This window comes from Mandrillus leucophaeus, unplaced genomic scaffold, assembly GCF_000951045.1.
Source record: "Mandrillus leucophaeus isolate KB7577 unplaced genomic scaffold, Mleu.le_1.0 Scaffold136, whole genome shotgun sequence".
Lineage (NCBI taxonomy): Eukaryota > Metazoa > Chordata > Mammalia > Primates > Cercopithecidae > Mandrillus > Mandrillus leucophaeus.
This window is the reverse complement of record NW_012101321.1, coordinates 5,791,234-5,812,699: the sequence shown is the minus strand read 5'-3', so window position 1 is coordinate 5,812,699 and position 21,466 is coordinate 5,791,234. Positions and strand designations below refer to the sequence as shown.

The 21,466-nt window shown below is 38.8% G+C and overlaps 1 protein-coding gene across 3 annotated transcripts in view; it reads left to right on the top strand.

The window, feature by feature from the left end:
• The window catches only part of EDNRA (endothelin receptor type A), a 77,156-nt gene extending 59,104 nt beyond the window's left edge, over positions 1–18,052 (top strand). The window contains exons 3-7 of one of the 3 annotated variants that reach the window (XM_011973250.1): positions 3,215–3,413; positions 9,011–9,163; positions 12,912–13,045; positions 13,471–13,579; positions 15,573–18,052. In XM_011973250.1, the coding sequence (XP_011828640.1) occupies positions 3,215–3,413; positions 9,011–9,163; positions 12,912–13,045; positions 13,471–13,579; positions 15,573–15,713 (736 nt within the window). In that variant the 3' untranslated portion in view covers positions 15,714–18,052. Of the gene's footprint in view, positions 1–3,214; positions 3,414–5,775; positions 5,860–9,010; positions 9,164–12,911; positions 13,046–13,470; positions 13,580–15,572 lie in introns of those variants that run through there. The other 2 variants (XM_011973252.1, XM_011973251.1) reach the window with 2 other exon arrangements.
• Positions 18,053–21,466: the final 3,414 nt, after the last annotated feature.

The window sequence follows — 21,466 nt, the reverse complement described above, 5'->3', positions numbered from 1 at the left end:
AGTAGGCTGTAGCAAAGCAAGGTGGACATAGGGAGATCAGTTAGGAAGCTATGGCCATCATCAAGGCACTGCGGTAACAGGTACGATGGTGAAAAGTGGTTGCCTTTGGATATATCTTGAAGGAAGTTGTTGCAAGATTTGCTGAAGGATTGGATGTGTGGTGGAAGAGGAGTAAAATCTAACCCAGTGTTTGGGGCCAGAGATGGGAAAAACTGCAGAAAGGTTTAGTGGCAAGGAAAACAAGGGCTGATTTGGGAGTGTTAGATGCTTATTAGGTGTCCTAGTGGAGCTCGCAAGTAAGCAGTTGGAGATACAAGTCTAAGGTTAAAGGTGAGGCACCAGGCTAGAGGTACAAATTTAGGAATTACCAGTAGATGGATAGTTAAAATGATACTAAAGCCATGAGACTAGATGAGATCACCAAAGGAGAGCACATAGATAGAAAAAACGTCTGAGCACTAAGCCCTCAGACAAAACCAGTGCTAAGAATTTGTGGAGAAAGCAGGGTCCAACCAGGTAAATGAGAAGGAATGGCCAGTAAGTCAGAAAGAAAACTGGGAGACTGTGGTGAAAACCAAGTGAAGAAAGCATTTCAGAGAGGAGGGATTCTTTCTGGAACAGCAGTTGTCAGTGGTGGAATCTACACTTGCAGATTTTCCATGACAACTGAAGATGTCATAGATATACAGAGAGAGATGTATATACATACTGACTAGATGGAAGGCTGTTTATAATCGCACCTCATAAGAAAAGCATATTTGTGTGTCAGTGTGTTGTGCCATTATATTCCAAATAGAAATCAGTTTTGAAACATCCAGTGTTTCATGGTTTCCATACCTTTCCCTACCTTCATGATCACAAATGATTGTTTCTAATTGCTCTTATGGTCGTTTTCCCCTTATCTCATGGAGATGTTATCAAGATCTGTGTGATTATAAATGGAAAATATTCTAATTCTCAGCGAGTGGGTTAATGAAGGAGCAGACTGATCGTGAATTATTTGCTAAACTAGACTCTAAAAATGACTTCTACTTATTTGTGAATGTTGAATTTACATTGGATTATGGATGTGTAATATTCTGGGAACTCATGGCACTTTGTAAAAATGAAGCTGGTCTGTGAATATGTTCACCATAAGAACATGTTGACCACATTTTATTCCTTAAGCCACTTTTTACCCCAAATCCTGGCAGGGAAATCAGGCTTTCGTACTCTCTATTGAAATAGGGTGTTTTATTTAAATCACCTTCCCTGGTAAACAACCTGAGAGAAGGGAAGAAAAAATAGATGTAACTCCGTTGACAGCCTTGGGTTATAGACATCCCGTCTCCATTCCTCTTAGCTTTTACTGGGTATCAGGCTGCCAGTTTAATAAGGGAACAAAGAAAAATAAACAACGATTTTTATCCCACTGGACAATTTATGGAAATAACCATAAATTTTAAAATTCAATCTTGGTTAGATCATAAAAGGATTTTCTTGGTCTGTTTGCATAGCTGTATTTTATCCCATTTTGAAATAATCTGGACTTTTTTGAGATTTTTATTGTACACAAATCTTATTTACCCTAAAAATCTTTTATAAAACATTTCTCCAGCAAATTGTGCTATACAGTATGCCATGTGGCATCATCATAAAATACACAATCTGTACATGCTCATCTCTAGGGAATTCTGGTAAAGAATCAAGTCAGCATAATTCTAAGAGTTGTGTTTTCACGCATGTACTGTGTAACTGTACTGAGACAGTACACTAAATGTAACTGATGGGGCTCGTCTTGGTGGATATGGGTAGCTTGTATATTGCCTTGGCTTTATTGATTAATCTTCTACATTACTTTGTATGTGCTGCAAACCCATGAGCACCTGTCGCCAATGCATTTGGTCTGTTTCACAGCCTTCTTCTGGCACTATCTAATGAAAACTATAAAAAGAAAATGTTTCTTTTCCACTACGGCAGCAACAAAAATTTCAGGAATGAGGCCACAAAAATACCATACCATGTCACAGGCCTCTTCTTAATAGTAAGTCTAAAAGCAGTTAGCATCAGACCATCACATCAGGTCAAAGAGCATAGAATTTCTAAACCAAACCTTCCTTAGACATAACATTTAAATGTGATTATTATCATTAAAATAGTGAAGTAAAAAATAAAGTGAGCATAATTTCTTATTACCAGATAGTTTTTTGACTGACATAATTGTTCAGTCACATTTATGTTATATACTCTGTATGAACCATTCTTTTCCGTTAGATTGTAAACCCTAAAGGTTAGGAACCAAAGTATTTTTAAATAAGTTTTATCTACTCTAGCACAGGGCCATAATGGGAGTGATATAGTCCCTCTTTAACATTTACCACAAATAGGTATTTACTAAAACTGCCACCTGGTACAAGCCCACTGTGCTCACATTTTGGGGGTGAAAGAAGGGAGGAAACAATGGAATATCTGTGGTTATTATTCACTCAAGGACATCTAGGCCCACTTCATAAATAATGCTTTAAGGTTTCTTTTTTTATTTTATAAAGAGGAATAAGATATGACTATAACAAGTATGAGCAGCTTTCATGATCCCTCCCATCCATCCAATTTCTCCCCCAGCTTAAAAGACATAGGCACAACTGTCTGTTACTGCCACATTCTAAACTCTCTTAAGATTTCACTAGACCAAATGAAGACCTCAGACTCAGGCCTGCCAGGCAATTGATTTCCAAATGGGTGGAACTCTTAAAAGCCCCATTTGTGGCCGGGTGTGGTGGCTCATGCCTGTAAACCCAACACTTTGGGAGGCTGAGGCGGGCAGATCACAAGGTTAGGAGATCGAGACCATCCTGGTTGACACGGTGAAACCCCGTCTCGACTAAAAATACAAAAAAAAAAATTAGCCGGGTGTGGTGGCGGGTGCCTGTAGTCCCAGCTACTCGGGAGGCCGAGGGGGCAGAATGGCGTGAACCTGGGAGGCGGAGCTTGCAGTGAGCTGAGATCCCACCACTGAACTCCAGCCTGGCAGCCTGGGCGACAGAGCGAGACTCCGTCTCAAAAAAAAAAGAAAAAGAAGCCCCACTTGGTTTTCATATCAAGACTCAGAAAATTCCTAAAAAGCCAATTACTGGTATTGGCAATGGGGAGGAGCTTCCCAGCACTTACAATTTTTGTTTAATTGAAATACATTTAAAAGTTCCTAACAACTTGGTTCCATTACTGTTTCTTTCAGGTACAGAGCAGTTGCCTCCTGGAGTCGTGTTCAGGGAATTGGGATTCCTTTGGTAACTGCCATTGAAATTGTCTCCATCTGGATCCTGTCCTTCATCCTGGCCATTCCTGAAGCGATTGGCTTCGTCATGGTACCCTTTGAATATAGGGGTGAACAGCATAAAACCTGTATGCTCAATGCTACGTCAAAATTCATGGAGGTACTAAACGTTTAAAATGAATTAACTGGGGAAGGGAGGAGGTCCTGCGTTAGACTTCACCATCTTGAGACTTGATGACATCACCACAATGCCAAGTGTAGTTTATTCTGTCAAATATTCCTCAGTTGCCTGAAAAGTAGTTAAACCTGTGTCTAGATTCTTGAATAGAACAGTTATTTTGGCTTTCACTCTTGTATTATACCACAGTGGTAGACACATCTGTTATTCTGCACCAAACCACTAAGAATACCAAAGCAAATTTACTAAGAAAGAGGGACTAGGGGTGTGTGTGTGTGTGTGTGTGTGTGTGTGTACATATGATATTTGTAATAATGAATACAACACAACAATTTCCATCTGGAAGACATACTGATGTTTGTCTTATGTCACTTAGGGAGAAGCATATTTCTCACATTCTTTAAAGATGAATTTACTAATTCAAAGTAAAGAGTAGTACTTACATGTACAAATTTTAAAATTCAATCTTGGTTAGATCATAAAAGGATTTTCTTGGTCTGTTTGCATAGCTGTATTTTATCCCATTTTGAAATAATCTGGACTTTTTTGAGATTTTTATTGTACACAAATCTTATTTACCCTAAAAATCTTTTATAAAACATTTCTCCAGCAAATTGTGCTATACAGTATGCCATGTGGCATCATCATAAAATACACAAATCTGTACATGCTCATCTCTAGGGAATTCTGGTAAAGAATCAAGTCAGCATAATTCTAAGAGTTGTGTTTTCACGCATGTACTGTGTAACTGTACTGAGACAGTACACTAAATGTAACTGATGGGGCTCGTCTTGGTGGATATGGGTAGCTTGTATATTGCCTTGGCTTTATTGATTAATCTTCTACATTACTTTGTATGTGCTGCAAACCCATGAGCACCTGTCTCCAATGCATTTGGTCTGTTTCACAGCCTTCTTCTGGCACTATCTAATGAAAACTATAAAAAGAAAATGTTTCTTTTCCACTACGGCAGCAACAAAAATTTCAGGAATGAGGCCACAAAAATACCATACCATGTCACAGGCCTCTTCTTAATAGTAAGTCTAAAAGCAGTTAGCATCAGACCATCACATCAGGTCAAAGAGCATAGAATTTCTAAACCAAACCTTCCTTAGACATAACATTTAAATGTGATTATTATCATTAAAATAGTGAAGTAAAAAATAAAGTGAGCATAATTTCTTATTACCAGATAGTTTTTTGACTGACATAATTGTTCAGTCACATTTATGTTATATACTCTGTATGAACCATTCTTTTCCGTTAGATTGTAAACCCTAAAGGTTAGGAACCAAAGTATTTTTAAATAAGTTTTATCTACTCTAGCACAGGGCCATAATGGGAGTGATATAGTCCCTCTTTAACATTTACCACAAATAGGTATTTACTAAAACTGCCACCTGGTACAAGCCCACTGTGCTCACATTTTGGGGGTGAAAGAAGGGAGGAAACAATGGAATATCTGTGGTTATTATTCACTCAAGGACATCTAGGCCCACTTCATAAATAATGCTTTAAGGTTTCTTTTTTTATTTTATAAAGAGGAATAAGATATGACTATAACAAGTATGAGCAGCTTTCATGATCCCTCCCATCCATCCAATTTCTCCCCCAGCTTAAAAGACATAGGCACAACTGTCTGTTACTGCCACATTCTAAACTCTCTTAAGATTTCACTAGACCAAATGAAGACCTCAGACTCAGGCCTGCCAGGCAATTGATTTCCAAATGGGTGGAACTCTTAAAAGCCCCATTTGTGGCCGGGTGTGGTGGCTCATGCCTGTAAACCCAACACTTTGGGAGGCTGAGGCGGGCAGATCACAAGGTTAGGAGATCGAGACCATCCTGGTTGACACGGTGAAACCCCGTCTCGACTAAAAATACAAAAAAAAAAAATTAGCCGGGTGTGGTGGCGGGTGCCTGTAGTCCCAGCTACTCGGGAGGCCAAGGGGGCAGAATGGCGTGAACCTGGGAGGCGGAGCTTGCAGTGAGCTGAGATCCCACCACTGAACTCCAGCCTGGCAGCCTGGGCGACAGAGCGAGACTCCGTCTCAAAAAAAAAAGAAAAAGAAGCCCCACTTGGTTTTCATATCAAGACTCAGAAAATTCCTAAAAAGCCAATTACTGGTATTGGCAATGGGGAGGAGCTTCCCAGCACTTACAATTTTTGTTTAATTGAAATACATTTAAAAGTTCCTAACAACTTGGTTCCATTACTGTTTCTTTCAGGTACAGAGCAGTTGCCTCCTGGAGTCGTGTTCAGGGAATTGGGATTCCTTTGGTAACTGCCATTGAAATTGTCTCCATCTGGATCCTGTCCTTCATCCTGGCCATTCCTGAAGCAATTGGCTTCGTCATGGTACCCTTTGAATATAGGGGTGAACAGCATAAAACCTGTATGCTCAATGCTACGTCAAAATTCATGGAGGTACTAAACGTTTAAAATGAATTAACTGGGGAAGGGAGGAGGTCCTGCATTAGACTTCACCATCTTGAGACTTGATGACATCACCACAATGCCAAGTGTGGTTTATTCTGTCAAATATTCCTCAGTTGCCTGAAAAGTAGTTAAACCTGTGTCTAGATTCTTGAATAGAACAGTTATTTTGGCTTTCACTCTTGTATTATACCACAATGGTAGACACATCTGTTATTCTGCACCAAACCACTAAGAATACCAAAGCAAATTTACTAAGAAAGAGGGACTAGGGGTGTGTGTGTGTGTGTGTGTGTGTGTGTGTGTGTGTGTGTACATATGATATTTGTTTTTGTAATAATGAATACAACACAACAATTTCCATCTGGAAGGCATACTGATGTTTATCTTATGTCACTTAGGGAGAAGCATATTTCTCACATTCTTTAAAGATGAATTTACTAATTCAAAGTAGAGAGTAGTACTTACATGTACTTAGAATGGTTTCTATGTCTAATATACAAATAATATAAAATTGTAGAACTTTTAAAAGAATATTTTGGTTTAACAAATTCAGTTTTTTTTTTTTTAATACACCTGACCATATTAATGTTTTTCTGAAAAGCTTAATCACATGACTGTTTTGGGAAACCTATTTAAAATGCATCTTTTCTTTGCAAAACTAGTTACATGTGGACTGAGGAGGAAAACCAAAGGGATAACTATTTCTCTTAAATCAGCGTAATTTAGTGCTTTGATGTAAGTTTCATGTAGCTCACATTCCACATGTAATTATTTACAGACATCTCAAAGTATGCTTTCCCAACTTGGAAATTTCACAGAATTCGTGGTTTTACAGTTGACCAGTTATCCTGCTTGGAAATTCTTGTTTTAAAATTAAAAGTGCTCATGAAAACTGCCAAACCAACAACTTAAAATTGAAGTTTCTTATTGGGTCAGTCTTCAAAGTGAAAAACAAAGCAGACAGTAGGAGATTGTCAGAATTTGGGCAGTGTGAATAAGCAATCTAGATATTCCAGACGCAAACATTAGAGAAAAGAGGTTCACTATAAGAAGAAGCTTACTAATCCTTAGAGCCAGACAAAATGAAATGGGCTGTTTCTTAAAGACGGAGTCTCCTTTCTAGACATGTTCAAGTAAAGGGTAGCCACTCTTCAGGCATGGGTGGGCTAGACGGTTGTAGTAAAGGGTATGAGTTGAACAGATAGTTTTTTAGAGTTCATTCCAAGTCTGAAGTCCTGTTCTTTTTTTCTAAATTTATTTCCCCTCTTTTTTCTGTTCTTGCTCTTCAACTTTACCCTAGACTGATGAGAGGCCCCTCTCTACCCATGTGGATGACATCAGTTCCAAAGAGATGTATTACCCGCTTCTCTGTGGGCCCTTGCCATGGAGGGGGCAGGGGACTCCATTCAGCACTCTCAAGGGTCAGCCTCCAGACCCTCTGCAGCTGCTTCTGGGTCATTCATACCCAGTCAGCAAGTGCACCAGGAAAAAGAGGATACAAAAGAAGGGAGAACGGGTGCTCAAAGGAGTGTTCGTGTTGCACTTCAAAAAGAAAGAGAAAGAGTGCTTCTGACTTTTTATAAGTTCAGGACTGAAATCTTTCTACAGTGTGTTGGGAACAGGGAAATGTTTGTGTAAGCAGTTTAGAATAAACCAACTCCTTTGGGAGTTTGCATTTAACCTGAGGATAGAATTCAGGGATCTGTGAACTTGGTTGAAAAAGAAACAACATGTTTATTTTCACTAACTTCTAACTGAATTTATCATTTCCTTCCATTATGAATGTACCCAACAAATCACCATAGTGTTTAACAGTATCATGACTTTTTCAGTAATAAAAATAGCAGATATTTTCATACCATATAACACTTGTGTAATCTTAAAATATTATTTATGCTCATCAGAACTTCAATACTTCAATAGTTCGGTAGTTATTAGAACCATCATTAGGTTTGTTATTTGTGAATAAACACAATATTACTATATCAAAATTTAATTTCTAATATTTTGATAGCTGTGCATTAATGTAATTGGTTTCCATTGCAATGTTATGTGTTTTATTTTATGCATGTAAAATTATTGTTCTCAGAAGGCATTATAGTCTTTACCAGACTTCCAAAAGGGTCTGTGGCATAAAAATAGTCAAGAACTCCTCCCCCAAATTTTTTGTCTTTGGGAACCATTTTTAGATTATTTTAATAGACATGTTATAAGTGCAGCCCACTTAGCCTCTTTCTATATTCAGAAACTGTCGCATTTTTTACAGAGCAGCATGATTTTTTTTTTTTTACTGTGGGAACTGCATTGTCCTTAGTAAATTAACAATCTGAAGAAGCATTATAAGGAAAGAAAAGCATTTCTTCCCAAGTTGGTGATTAATTTCATGGGAAGAAGAATTTAGATATCATTTTTCATTTTCCATTTTTATAGGGTATTAAGTTTTCTTCTTTAAGCAGACATAAAACTGAATAACCTTAGTATTTATAAATCCCACCCAGTTAGATAATACCAGATATGCCCCAGTTGAGATATGCTGCTTCAATCGTTTCCAGGTGGTAAGTATTAAAGGAGGGAGAAGAGTATAGTTATTGATGTTCAAAGTGGCTGGCTTTGAGGTCACATAGCAGGCATACCAGGCAGAGGGTTAACCCCTATTAACCAAAGCTACACAGACAAGCCATTCATAACCTTCACTGTTTCAGGTTAAATACACTTTCACCACAATAGTCAAAAGTAAAGCAGGCGCTAACAAAATGTTGAGGTTCCTCAAGAAATAAAGATAAATATATATATTCTTTTGTCTCAAAATCATGTTTTATGAGCTTTAGAAGGACATTATTTTTATTGATTAGGGCTCTTCCATTGTGTAGTTGAAACCATCCATCTACGAAAATATCCTTGTCAAGATAATTTTTGTAAGTGCAGTTTCTTTATGTGTTGTTTAAAGCCAGGATAATTTCTGAAGTTTTCAATTTAATTGAGTTTTGAGGACCACTCCCAAACCCATTACTGCAACCAGAGAGCATGATTTTAAAGACATATCTGCAAGTTTAAAGACCTTAAAGCTACCAGAGGCACAGCACAGTTAATTACATGACTCTGCTCCTCTTTTTCTCTTTTTTTTTTTTTCACTTTGAAGTTCTACCAAGATGTAAAGGACTGGTGGCTCTTTGGGTTCTATTTCTGTATGCCCTTGGTGTGCACTGCGATCTTCTACACCCTCATGACTTGTGAGATGTTGAACAGAAGGAATGGCAGCTTGAGAATTGCCCTCAGTGAACATCTTAAGCAGGTAAATCCCATAACATCATGAAAATCTGGCCAGGACTGGTTAGTCCTTGACAACAGCAGGCCTGCAAATACCATCTTTAGTAGAATTAGCCTGATTTCCTAAAATAAAAATACTATCTTGTAACTGTTTTCTTTATGGTAATAGTGTTAGAAATTTCTTTTGTAAAATGGGAAGCCTGCTTGTGAAACAAGTGGTCCTGAAGGCTGGGCCCAGAGAGAGAAGAACTATCCCTCCCTCTATTTTGCCAAGAGTATACTCAGCATGTGTGTATGTGAGTTCATGCATTGAATTGGGCTTGGAACTGTACCAGGACACAAAGAAGCATATGACTTTCTCCCCATGCAGATTTACAGTCTCGTTGTAGAAATAAAATACACATGCAAAACAACTTGAAAATAGAACCACAGGTGTGGTAAAAGTAGCCTGTGCTATGGAAAGCCAGGAAGGGTATGAGACAGAGTCATGGGGAAGCTGTTCATGAACCAGACCTTGGAGGCTAAATGGGATTTGATGGGGAAGAAGTTGACAGAAAGAATTTCAGGTGGAAGAACAGGAGTCTAGTTAGAATGTGGAATAGGAACCATGCATTTGGGGAATGGGAAAAAGGAGATGAACCTCTCCAGAGCAATGTCTAATGTGAGACTTATGCTAGGAAATAGGATCATGTACATTAGAAGAGGTAAAATGTTGGAAGACCCAAAGTTCTAGAAGGAATTTGAACATATCAACAGGAGGCTAACGTTGGTCCCTCCTGGGTGAAATTGGAACAGATAAGATAAAGCTGTGGGCTTTCAAGGGCAAAACTAGACTCATACTTGGCTCTCTGACCTTGGGCAAATTGCTTAATCTCTCTGAACATCTAGTTTCTCACAATATGTATGTAATAATACATCATGGGGATTACCTGAGACATGTAAGGTACCTAACAGTACCCAGCTCCTACTAGGTATTAAACATATGTTAATTTACATTAATTCTAAGAGTAAACCTAGGACTTCAGGTAAGTTCTCTGTTGCAACAGAAAAGTATATAATGATGGTCAACTACACCAAAAGTTAATGTAAGTTGTTGATGGAGTCTGTAAATCTGTCCTATATAATTACCATGTGCAAGCATCGTTCCTCATCAGCAACTCTTTTGAACTACTATACTGATTTTTCTGAGCTTCAGCTTTTCATCTGTAAATTGAGCATAATATTTGAATCAATAGTATTATGAGAATCAAAAGGATGAATGTGTGTGCATGTACTTTATAAAATCTAACATGCCATACAAATGGTAGCTATTATCTTTCATTGACATTTAGCAGGAAGATTACATTGAGAAACCTTAGTATGACTTTGCTCAGGCATGAAAGTTTCAAATACTCCAGTTGCTTAATATGTTTACAATTATTTCCTCTCATCCTTGGAATGGAGGTAGTTAGAATGGGTTTGTGAAAAACAGTGTTTTAAAATACAGATTTTTACATTCGTGCCATGATTGAGACTGTTTAAGCTATGAGTGGTATTTGCTGTGGAAATAATTAAATAAGGTTTAGGAACAGTTGTCATATGCTGTTTCATGTTTACATAGCATTTTTTAAGTTTTTAAAGTGCATGTCCATTTCCATGTCTTTTTCTTATTTGATTCCTCCAAGTGCCCTGTGAGACTGGTAGGATATATATTCTTTATTATACAGGTGATTAAGAGGTTTGCTCAACTGAATGGAGATTAGAACCCAAGATTTTGCCCTCATGCAGTTAAAGTTCCTTTTGGTGCCCCTCAAAGCTGTAGCAAATCCTAAGAACAGAAGAGCAAGGGTAACTGGAGGTCCTGCAGATGGGACTGTGGGAGAACCAGCATAGAGCACAAACCTTGCCATCTTGACTAATACTCTGGGGGGCTCATAGTTTTGCTTCTTACTTGGTTGTCTCTAATTTCTCCTCATTGTAATGATGACAGTTTTATCAATCAGGGGTTGTGTTTGGATGCTGAGAACACAAAACCCAAAATAACAGTTGACCAAGAAGGAGTTTATCTTTCTCCCATAGCAAAAAGTTCAGACATCAAGATTTAGTGGTCAAGCCAACTTAGAGGCCAGGTATCTACTGTTTTGCTGATCTTTCCTTCAGTCTGAGAAGACAGTAGCAGCAGCTCTACTTTTATATCTGATTTCCAAGCAGCAAGAGGGGAAGAACAGAAAACAACACATCGTGGGTGTGCATCAAAGGAGTGTCCCTATATTTCTCGGTAGCTTTTCCAGAAACCCATGCACTGGTTTCTATTTCATCTAATGGGTCAAAACTGTGCCAAGTGGGCATGTAGATAATTAGGCCAGGTTCCCCAGCTGCCTTAACAAATCAAGACCTGAGTGATGGTAAGGAAGACAGGAGACTGGATATTGGTTAAGCAAATATCAGACTATCATGGCAGTGTACTAATACTACTACCTTTTAAAAGCGTTATCCTCTTTGAATATGCACTCAAGAAAGGTAACCTCTCCCCTAATACACTGCTTTTCTATTTTTCTGGGCACACTGTCTTTCTGGACACACAAAATGACCCTTTAAAAAGAGCCCCCATTCCGGAAGATTTGAATATTTTATTTCTTCCCTCAATCATTACTCCGAAGCCATATCCCAGCTAGCCCAATGACTATGAGAGGTTAAAGAACTCCCAATTCTTTGAGCTAGATTAGCGAGTTATCAAAACTGCCCCAGAATATTTTTGAATGGCTCAGCCAATCATGTGAGTCTATTATAGGCTTCCCAGACTTAATGTTATATGTTTCAGGTTGAGCCAGCATTACCCTTCCAGGCGCTGTTTTTAATCAGTTTTATTTGGACATTAGCTGATCCCAGTTACAGACAAATTGCATTTTGTGTTCCTAGTCAGGAACACAAATGCATGAAATATAATACTCAAATAATGCACGCCAATGAATAGTTGCAGATAATTCCTAATTTATAGTTTTTCTGATCCTGAGCAGACTCAAAGGCATGCAAACTTTCCATGAAGTCAGTCCAAGGTCAGCATGTTCCAGATTTTCTAGTCCTCACTGCTGATAATCCTTTACCCTCATCCTTCTGCTTGCAAACAATATATAATATTTTTATATGTCATTAAGAAACTGCATGTCATTAGGAAAAGAATTTAAAGAGCAAAAAGTCCCAATAGTAACTGTGTTCAGGATCAGGAAAAGGAAAAAACATAGTTCTATGACTTTTCCTTTTCTGCTCCCCACTCCTATTTTGTTTTCCCAAGGTCTTTGTTGATTTGTCCATGCATGATCATGTGATGTTCAGTCTCCTTGCCTGCCGTGCCATCATTAATGCTAATTAGTTACCTGTTATTAAGAGCCATTAGCTAACCCTTTCCCCCATGCAGTCACACCCCACCCCCTTATACACACACACAGGCAGACTCAGCCACCTACACACACACAGCCGCAGACTCAGCTGGCTCCCCTCCAGCCGGTTTCCACCTCTCTCCTGGCATATAACCTCTGTCCTGGCCCTAATCACCAACCTGAGGTCCCCATCCTTCCTGGAAGCTGCCCAGAAGCATCATTAGCAATTCCTTGGTTAGAACGCTGACCTTAGAATCTTGAAGAGGTAGAGGCACTGTAAGCCAGGCTGTTCTCCTGGCTCTTCTTTGAATTATTCTTTCCCTGTTGTCTGCTACTTCCTGGTACTGTAGTTCTTGCATCTAGTATAAAAACACTAAATTTGTTGTCCTTTTTTTTTTTTTTCTCACTTTCCTTTAGCGTCGAGAAGTGGCAAAAACAGTTTTCTGCTTGGTCGTAATTTTTGCTCTGTGCTGGTTCCCTCTTCATTTAAGCCGTATATTGAAGAAAACCGTGTATAATGAGATGGACAAGAACCGATGTGAATTACTTAGGTACGAGCCTATGTACTCGCTAGAAAATTGGAGTTTCTCAGATTTTCATTTATAATACTTTTACAAAACCAGCTACTCTACATGCCCATTAGCCCTGAAAATTAAAAGTGCAAAGCTGATTTTTTTTCTTTAGCTGACATAGCCTATAACTGATCCCAAAATGTGTGCAAGCCACGTCTGTTATCTTGCCACTCCCCTCCTGAGGCTGTGCATAAGGGTTTGAGCTAACCAAGTAGTGATGTATCTGTAACTGTCCTGCAAAACTGAAACTGCCATTTAAACAGGCACTTTTTACAAAATTCTAACTGCCACCCACAAGAAATGGCTTCTGGGCAAGAAAAATGCTTATTCTAGGAATAAATGCTAGTTAGCAGATTTTAAAACAATATTTTCTAATTATTCTGCACCATTTTCTTTTGCTGTAGTTTCTTGCTGCTCATGGATTACATCGGTATTAACTTGGCAACCATGAATTCATGTATAAACCCCATAGCTCTGTATTTTGTGAGCAAGAAATTTAAAAATTGTTTCCAGGTAAGATGATTTTTCAAGTATTTTTTGAAGACAACAAAATGAGTATATTAAACAGTCAACAGACACAGCCAATTCCAGCTGTAATAGTACTTTGATCAGCTGTACTCCTTTTTAGCAGTGAAGTGAAAATCACGTTTTATTACCCAGAAAGAGAGTCAGATTGTCGGCATAACAGAAAAGCAGTTCCTATTTAGATAACCACAGACAAAGAGGTTAAAATCAAAAGGACTGAATCACATGCCAATTTAGAACCCTCCTTTTAGAGAGTAACGTTTCAATGTATGCTCCCGGCCACACAGAGTACATAAGACCTATTCGTACCTTATATTGTCTTAGACTTGAACCAAAGTCTCGACAAAATATAAACTCTATTGTTAAGAAAGCTCTCACTGATTAGACCATCCTGGCCAACATGGTGAAACCCTGCCTCTACTAAAAATACAAAAATTAGACGGGCGTGGTGGCAGGCACCTGTAGTCCCAGCTACTCGGGGGGCTGAGGCAGGAGAATGGCGTGAACGCGGGAGGCAGAGCTTGCAGTGAACCGAGATCGTGCCACTGCACTCCAGCCTGGGCGACAGAGCAAGACTCCGTCTCAGAAAAAAAAAAAGAAGAAAGCTCTCACTAAATGCTATTTAATTGTGTACTTAGTAATAGATTCTTCAAGGAAAGTAAATGCTTATTGCTGTGGGAATCTGAACAAATATAATTTTATTCAAAATCAATTTCCTTCTGCTTTCAAACCTCCAGCCAGCTCAGCCACCCACATCCTTCAGAAGCTCCAAGCCTGTCTTATTGATGGGTCATTTTCTGGTTCCTGAAATGATTTGAGTATAGGCTTAATCCTCACTGGATTTTGTTATCTTGGACCAGGCTGTTTAACTTTAGTTTACAGTACATATGAGGCAGAGTAGGGTAGAGGTCGAGAATGCAGGCTCTGGAAGCAAAGAGCCGCGATGGACATCACAGCCCTGCACTTGCTAACTGTCTACCCCAGGTCTGGTTAGTGCCTCTCCTGCTTTTTCAGTTTCCTCACCTATAAAATTGGATAATCACAGTATCTCTCTCATAAGAAGGGTAATATATGTAAAATGCTCGAAATAATAAGTGCTCAATATGAGTTGATTACTATTAGGGACAGAGTAGAGAGGAAAAACACAGTAACTGCCTGCATGGCACTCACAGTCTAAACAAAGCAGACATATATTAACCAAGGAATCACACAAACAGATGACACTCGGTATGGAAGTTTGGGGCCATATTTCTGAGGTCTTCTTGGAAATGTTTGCCCGTCACAAAACACTGTGCCCAAAATGGACTGACTAAACATGCAGGTTAAAACTAGTACATTATGTAAGCTGAAATTAATTATTACTTACTCATTAATTTACATATTCATTGGGGGAGGGAAAATCAAGGTAAAAATTATCAGAAATGAATCCCACTTTTTGATGAATCTTCCTAAAAAGGCAGCATACCCAAGAGAAAGAGCCCAAATCTAGAGAGTCCTGGGTTCTAATTCCACTTCTGCCTCTCATTATCCTCTCTGGACCTCACTGTCCTCATTCATAAAATGGGGGAATAGCATAAAATGGGGGAACATCCAAGGTTGTTGTGAGGATCTGATGAGGCACCTGGTGCAGAGAGCCACACAGGTGGTGCACACTGAAGAAATACTAGGACCCCCCGCCGGCCCAGCCCTACCCATGCCTGCCTCAAGCTGTGGAGAGCCCTCCCTCTCACCAGCACTGCCTTCCCTTTCTCTTGCACTTGGTAATAAAATGAGAAACAAGGGTTCTATTTCTCTGCACCGGAATGGATAGTATAACTCCTGCCTGGTGATAACAGGCTCTCCACTCCAGGTTACTGTCAAGGTTCACGTCCCTCGAATGTGAATGGACATTTGCCCCTCCTTAGCGTGGCCCGAGGCCGCTGTGTTTGGCTGGGAATGGGCTGGTAGGCTTGCCTTACTTCGAGTCTGTTGCTTCCCCCAGTCATGCCTCTGCTGCTGCTGTTACCAGTCCAAAAGTCTGATGACCTCGGTCCCCATGAACGGAACAAGCATCCAGTGGAAGAACCACGATCAAAACAACCACAACACGGACCGGAGCAGCCACAAGGACAGCATGAACTGACCACCCTGCGAAGCACTCCTGGGTACTCCCATAATCCTCTGGGAGAAAAAAATCACAAGGCAACTGTGACTCCGGAAATCTCTTCTCCGAACCTTCTTCCTTAACTCACTCCCACACCCAAGAAGAAATGCTTTCCAAAACCGCAAGGGTAGACCGGTTTAGCCACCCATGATATCTACCAATCGTACTTCTTTAATTAATCTGATTTACATATTCCGCGTGTTGTGTTCAGCACTAAAAAATGGTGGGAGCTGGGAGAGAATGAAGACTGTTCAATGAAACCAGAAGGATATTTACTACTTTTGCATGAAAATAGAGCTTTCAAGTACATGGCTAGCTTTTATGGCAGTTCTGGTGAATGTTCAGTGGGAACTGGTCACCATGAAACTTTAGAGATTATGACAAGATTTTCTACTTTTTTTAACTGATTTTTTGTCCTTCAGCCAAACACAATATGGGCTGAAGTTGCTTTTATTTGAAATGTCATTTGGTGCCAGTATTTTTTAACTGCATAATAGCCTAACATGACTATTTGAACTTATTTACACATAGTTTGCAAAAAAAAAAAAGACGAAAATAGTATTCAGGTGAGCAATTAGGTTAGTATTTTCTATGTCACTGTTTATTTTTTTAAAACACAAATTCTAAAGCTACAACAAATACTACAGGCCCTTAAAGCACAGTCTGATGATACATTTGGCAGTTTAATAGATGTTACTCAAATGATTTTTTTTAAAACTGTATTTTCTTTTTTAAATGGTGTTTGATTACAAGATATCTTGAGCATGTTTTGTATGTTAAATTCAAAAGTAATGCTTCAATCAGATAGTTCTTTTTCACAAGTTCAATCTGTTTTTCATGTAAATTTTGTATGAAACATCAATGTCAAGTACCAAAATTTTAATGTGTGTGTCATTAACTCTACCTGAGACTTTCAGTGCACTGTATATAGACGTCTAAAGCACACCTAGGAGGAAAAGATTGAATTTTTCAGATGATTTGGAAATTTTCATTCCGGTATTTGTAATAGTGACATATATATGTATATACATATCACCTCCTATTCTCTTAATTTTTCTTAAAATGTTAACTGGCAGTAAGCCTTTTTTGGTCATTCCCTTTTCCATACAGGAAACATAATTTTGAAGTGGCCAGATGAGTTTATCATGCCAGTGAAAAATAATTACCCCCAACTGCCACCAGAACTTAACGATTCTTCACTTCTCGGGGTTTTCAGTATGAACCTAAATCCCTACCCCAATGTCTCCCTCCCACACTGCCACCATTTCAAAGGGCCCACAGTGACTTTTGCCGGGCATTTTCCCAGATGTTTACAGACTGTGAAGTACAGCAGAAAATCTTTTACTAGTGTGTGTGTATATATATAAACAATTGTAAATTTCTTTTAGCCCATTTTTCTAGACTGTCTCTGTGGAATGTATTGTGTGTGTGATATATGCATGTGTGTGATGGTATGTATGAATTTAATCTAATCTAATAATTGTGCCCCGCAGTTGTGCCAAAGTGCATAGTCTGAGTAAAATCTAGGTGACTGTTCATCATGACAACCTGCCTCAGTCCATTTTAACCTGTAACAATCTTCTGCATTCATAAATCTTGTAACCATGTTACCATTACAAATGGGATAGAAGAGGCAGTGGGAAAGCAGATGAGCTGTGGACTAGCAATATAGGGTTTTGTTTGGTTGGTTGGTTTGATAAAGCAGTATTTGGGGTCGTATTGTTTCCTGTGCTGGAGCAAAAGTCATTACACTTTAAAGTATTATATTGTTCTTATCCTCAACTCAGTGTGGTGATAAAATTGCCAGGTTGTCTGATGTTTCTTTCAGACTTCACCAGACAGATTGCTAACAATAAATTAGGTAAGATAATTTGTTGGGCCATATTTTAGGACAGGCATAGATAAAATAACATCAGGTTCCAGTTGCTTGAATTGCAAAGCTGAGAAGTACTGCCCCTTTGTGTGTTAGCAGTCAAATCTATTATTCCACTGGCACATCATATGCAGTGATATATGCCTATAATATAAGCCATAGGTTCACACCATTTTGTTTAGACAATTATCTTTCTTTCAAGATGCTTTGTTTCTTTCATATGAAAAAAAAATGCATTTTATAAATTCAGAAAGTCATAGATTTCTGAAGGCTTCGATGTGCATTTTATTTATGGACTGGTAAGTAACTGTGGTTTACTAGTAGGAATATTTCCAATTTCTACCTTTACGACATCTTTTCAACAAGTAACTTTGTAGAAATGAGCCAGAAGCCAAGGCCCTGAGTTGGCAGTGGCCCATAAGTATAAAAGTTTACAGAAACCTTGCAAGTGTCTCTTCATTTTTACATAGTTTTCCATAGAAAATGTTTGTTACATAATGCCTGTTGCAAACCTCTCCTTAGTAATATCCTGGAAAGCAATTTACTATCAAACAGGTACTTCCTACCTCTATACTCAACGAACCTATTTTGTTGTACTGAGCATTTAACTCTGTCATTCATTCCTTCATTTACCTTTCCAGTAAGTTTAATTGGGCTTCTACTATGCACCAGGCATTCTTCCAGATATTGGGGACATAGTAAACAAAACAGGCAAAGTCCCTGATCCCAAGGAGCTTGCATTCTAGGCAATAAACAATTATAGTCAATAAGCAATATGTCAGGTAGATACCTGGAGGAAGAGATTCATATATATCCAACTGTTTATTTGACATCCACAGTTGGATGGCTAGTACACCATAATATATCCGAAATGAAGCTCCTGATATCTTCCAGCCTGCACTGCCTAATATTCCTTTGCTCAGTTATAGACAGTCACATTTTTTAGGAGTTGTTCAGGATAAAAACTTTGAAGTCATTGCTCATTCCTTTTCCTCATACCTTACAGCCAACATCTCCATAAGTCCTGAGAGCCCTGTCTTCAGAATATATCCAGAACCTGACCACTTCTCTGTCTCTGCCTCTACCTCCCTACTCTGAGCACCATCTTCTCTTGCCAGGATAACCACAATAGGCTCCTGACATGCCTACTCGTTTCCAGCCTTGTAAACAGCTGTATTCCAGTTGGAGCCAGTCTCTTCTCTCCCATAAGTGATTAGGTTAGGCTAGGCTGACCAGCATCCTCTGGCAGTTTCTCAGTAAGAACTAAGTCAGAAAGAGCTATTTTCCTACTAAAGCAGGGCTGGGAGGTTGTGAGCCTGGGCGTGGCTGGACACTGTGGTTGAGCATTATTAAGAAAGTCAATCTAGAGTGTCATGAAGATGAAGAAGAGCATTAAAGTCCCCAGTTCTAGCTCTCCTTGATGCTTTCTCATGGCTTCAGTAAACAAACCAACACATTTACCTTTTCACCTACACTAGTTAAATCTGGTTTTCTTTTGCTTGTAATACACACATTGTAAGACCATCTCATGTAAGTTATCTTGAGTCATCTTTTGTTGTTGTTAACTTAATAGACTTTATGTTTTTTAGAGCTGTTCTAGGTTTACAGAAAAATTGATCCAAAATTACAGAAAATTCCTACATGCCCTCCTTTCTCCCCCTTCTCCACGCAGTTTCCCCCTATTTTTTATACCTTGTATTAATGTGGCATATTTGTCACAGTAAATGAACCAATGCAATATTATTAACTAAAGATTATAGTTTACATTAAGGTTCACTCTGTGCTCGACATTCTATGGGTTTGAGCAAATGTATAATGTCACATATCCACCATTACAGTATCATTCAGAAGAGTCCCACTGCCCTAAAAATTCCTGTGCTGCATCATTTCATCCATCCCTCCATCCCTCTCTTGATTTATCTGTTCACTCAACACAGATACCATGAACAACCATCATATTACATTGTGCTAATAGCTGGGAACAGGAAATCAGATGAATAAATAAATACATGCAGTGACGAGCTTTGTGGTGGCTCAACAGACGTCAGCATAGGGGCTGGTAAAGGCACAAAGGAAAGAGTAGTCAAAATTCTTTTAACTTCAGTTGGTGAACACCAGCAGACAAGTATGAGGGCCTTTGCTTCCACGACTCTCATTTTACTTTGCATGAATGTTATGTCACCTCTAGGAGAAAGGCACAAGAATAAGCAATATAGTATTGTCTCTACATTGTGAGTTTTTATAAAGTCAGTAAATACATATTATTTTCCATTCAAAAGTAATTTAAAATTATCGAAATAATGAAACACAATTCCTAGATATAATTAGGAAATACCTGAGACAAATGTCAGTCTTTGACTAGTCTATTACCTCTATTGTTGTTCTTATGAGTATTACTAGTCCATGAGATAACATGGAAAACCTCCTATGTGTAGAGTGAAGGAAACATACTGCCAGCCTTCCCAAACCACTCCAAGCTCATGATTCTGAGTCTTCTATTTCTTTATTTGTAAAATAATACAGTACAGCCCTGTATTTATTGATTTTACTCCATACTTCAAAGCAAAGTTAAATCAGAGAACAAGTTCACCACATGCAGTTGAATGTTTCTGAAATTCCAATGAGGTCTTCACAATGAAAACTCAGTGGTTTTTTTGTTTGTTTGTTTTTTAATAATCCTACATTTGAAAAAGTTTCTGCCATAGTTTTCTCTAAATAGTAACAAAGACAAACCAGTGTCTATATTTGGTCAGCACTGATACACTTCGACTTTTTTGTTTCTAAAACTGAAAGGGGACAGACTTGGGTTCCTAGAATCAGGAAAGAATCAATGATTGAAAATAACATTGTAACTGCAAAACTGGGCTTTCCCTATGAGGCATGCTAGAATAGTTCACTTTTGATTTGATGAAGCCAGAACTCATTATATCTCCTAGTTTCCGAAGCTTTTAGCATCAATATTATTCTAGATTCTATCAGCTATATTTCTTTGGGGGTGGTAATAAATTAGGAACAGCAATGCCAACCCTAGTTAGAATCAGAAGAGTCATGGAATCTTCCTAGAGGAATATAGAGAATTCCACAATTTTTTCTCTTTTAGTGCTAAACCGCAGGAACTTTATCTTCCATTTAGTTTATCTAAATGGAACTGGTCATCTTTTACTTGAATTTGATTCTATGAAGGTGGATGCAATTGTATACTTGATGTTGTGTGATAGATTTGTCCCAGGTGGGAGTAATGACCCTGCGTAGTCTGCATACTACCATATTGTCAGCCAAATCACAGGCCCAAGGCACCTCCAGAGCACAGCTCTGACTCACTCTTTTTTTTTTTTTTTTTTTTTTTTTTTTTTTTTTTTTTTGGTGGGGTGGGTGGTTTGTTTTGTTCTGTTTTGAGCCAGTATCTCACTCTATTGCACAGGTTGGAGTGGAGTGGTGCAACCTCGGCTCACTGCAGCCTCGACCTCCTGGGCTCAAGCAATCCTCCCATCTCAGCTGCCCCAGTAGCTGGCACTACAGACACATGTCACCATACCTCGCTATTTTTTGTATTTTTAGTAGAGATGGGGTTTCACCATGTTTCCCAGGGAGGTTCAAACTCCTGGGCTCAAGAAATCCACCTGCCTCAGCCTCCCAAAGGGCTGGGATTACAGGCGTGAGCCAACCCACTCAGCCTCTTACTCACTCCATTTGTGCATGCTTTTTTCAGAATAATGCCATTTCTCCATGAACTATAGCTCTCTATTTCTCTCAGAGTATGACTTTTAGGGTTAACTTCAATTAAGTGCTTGTGCTTTTAAAATATCCTAAAATGAGAATATCTAAGTGTGAGCAGGTAAAGGGAATACATTTGTGCCTA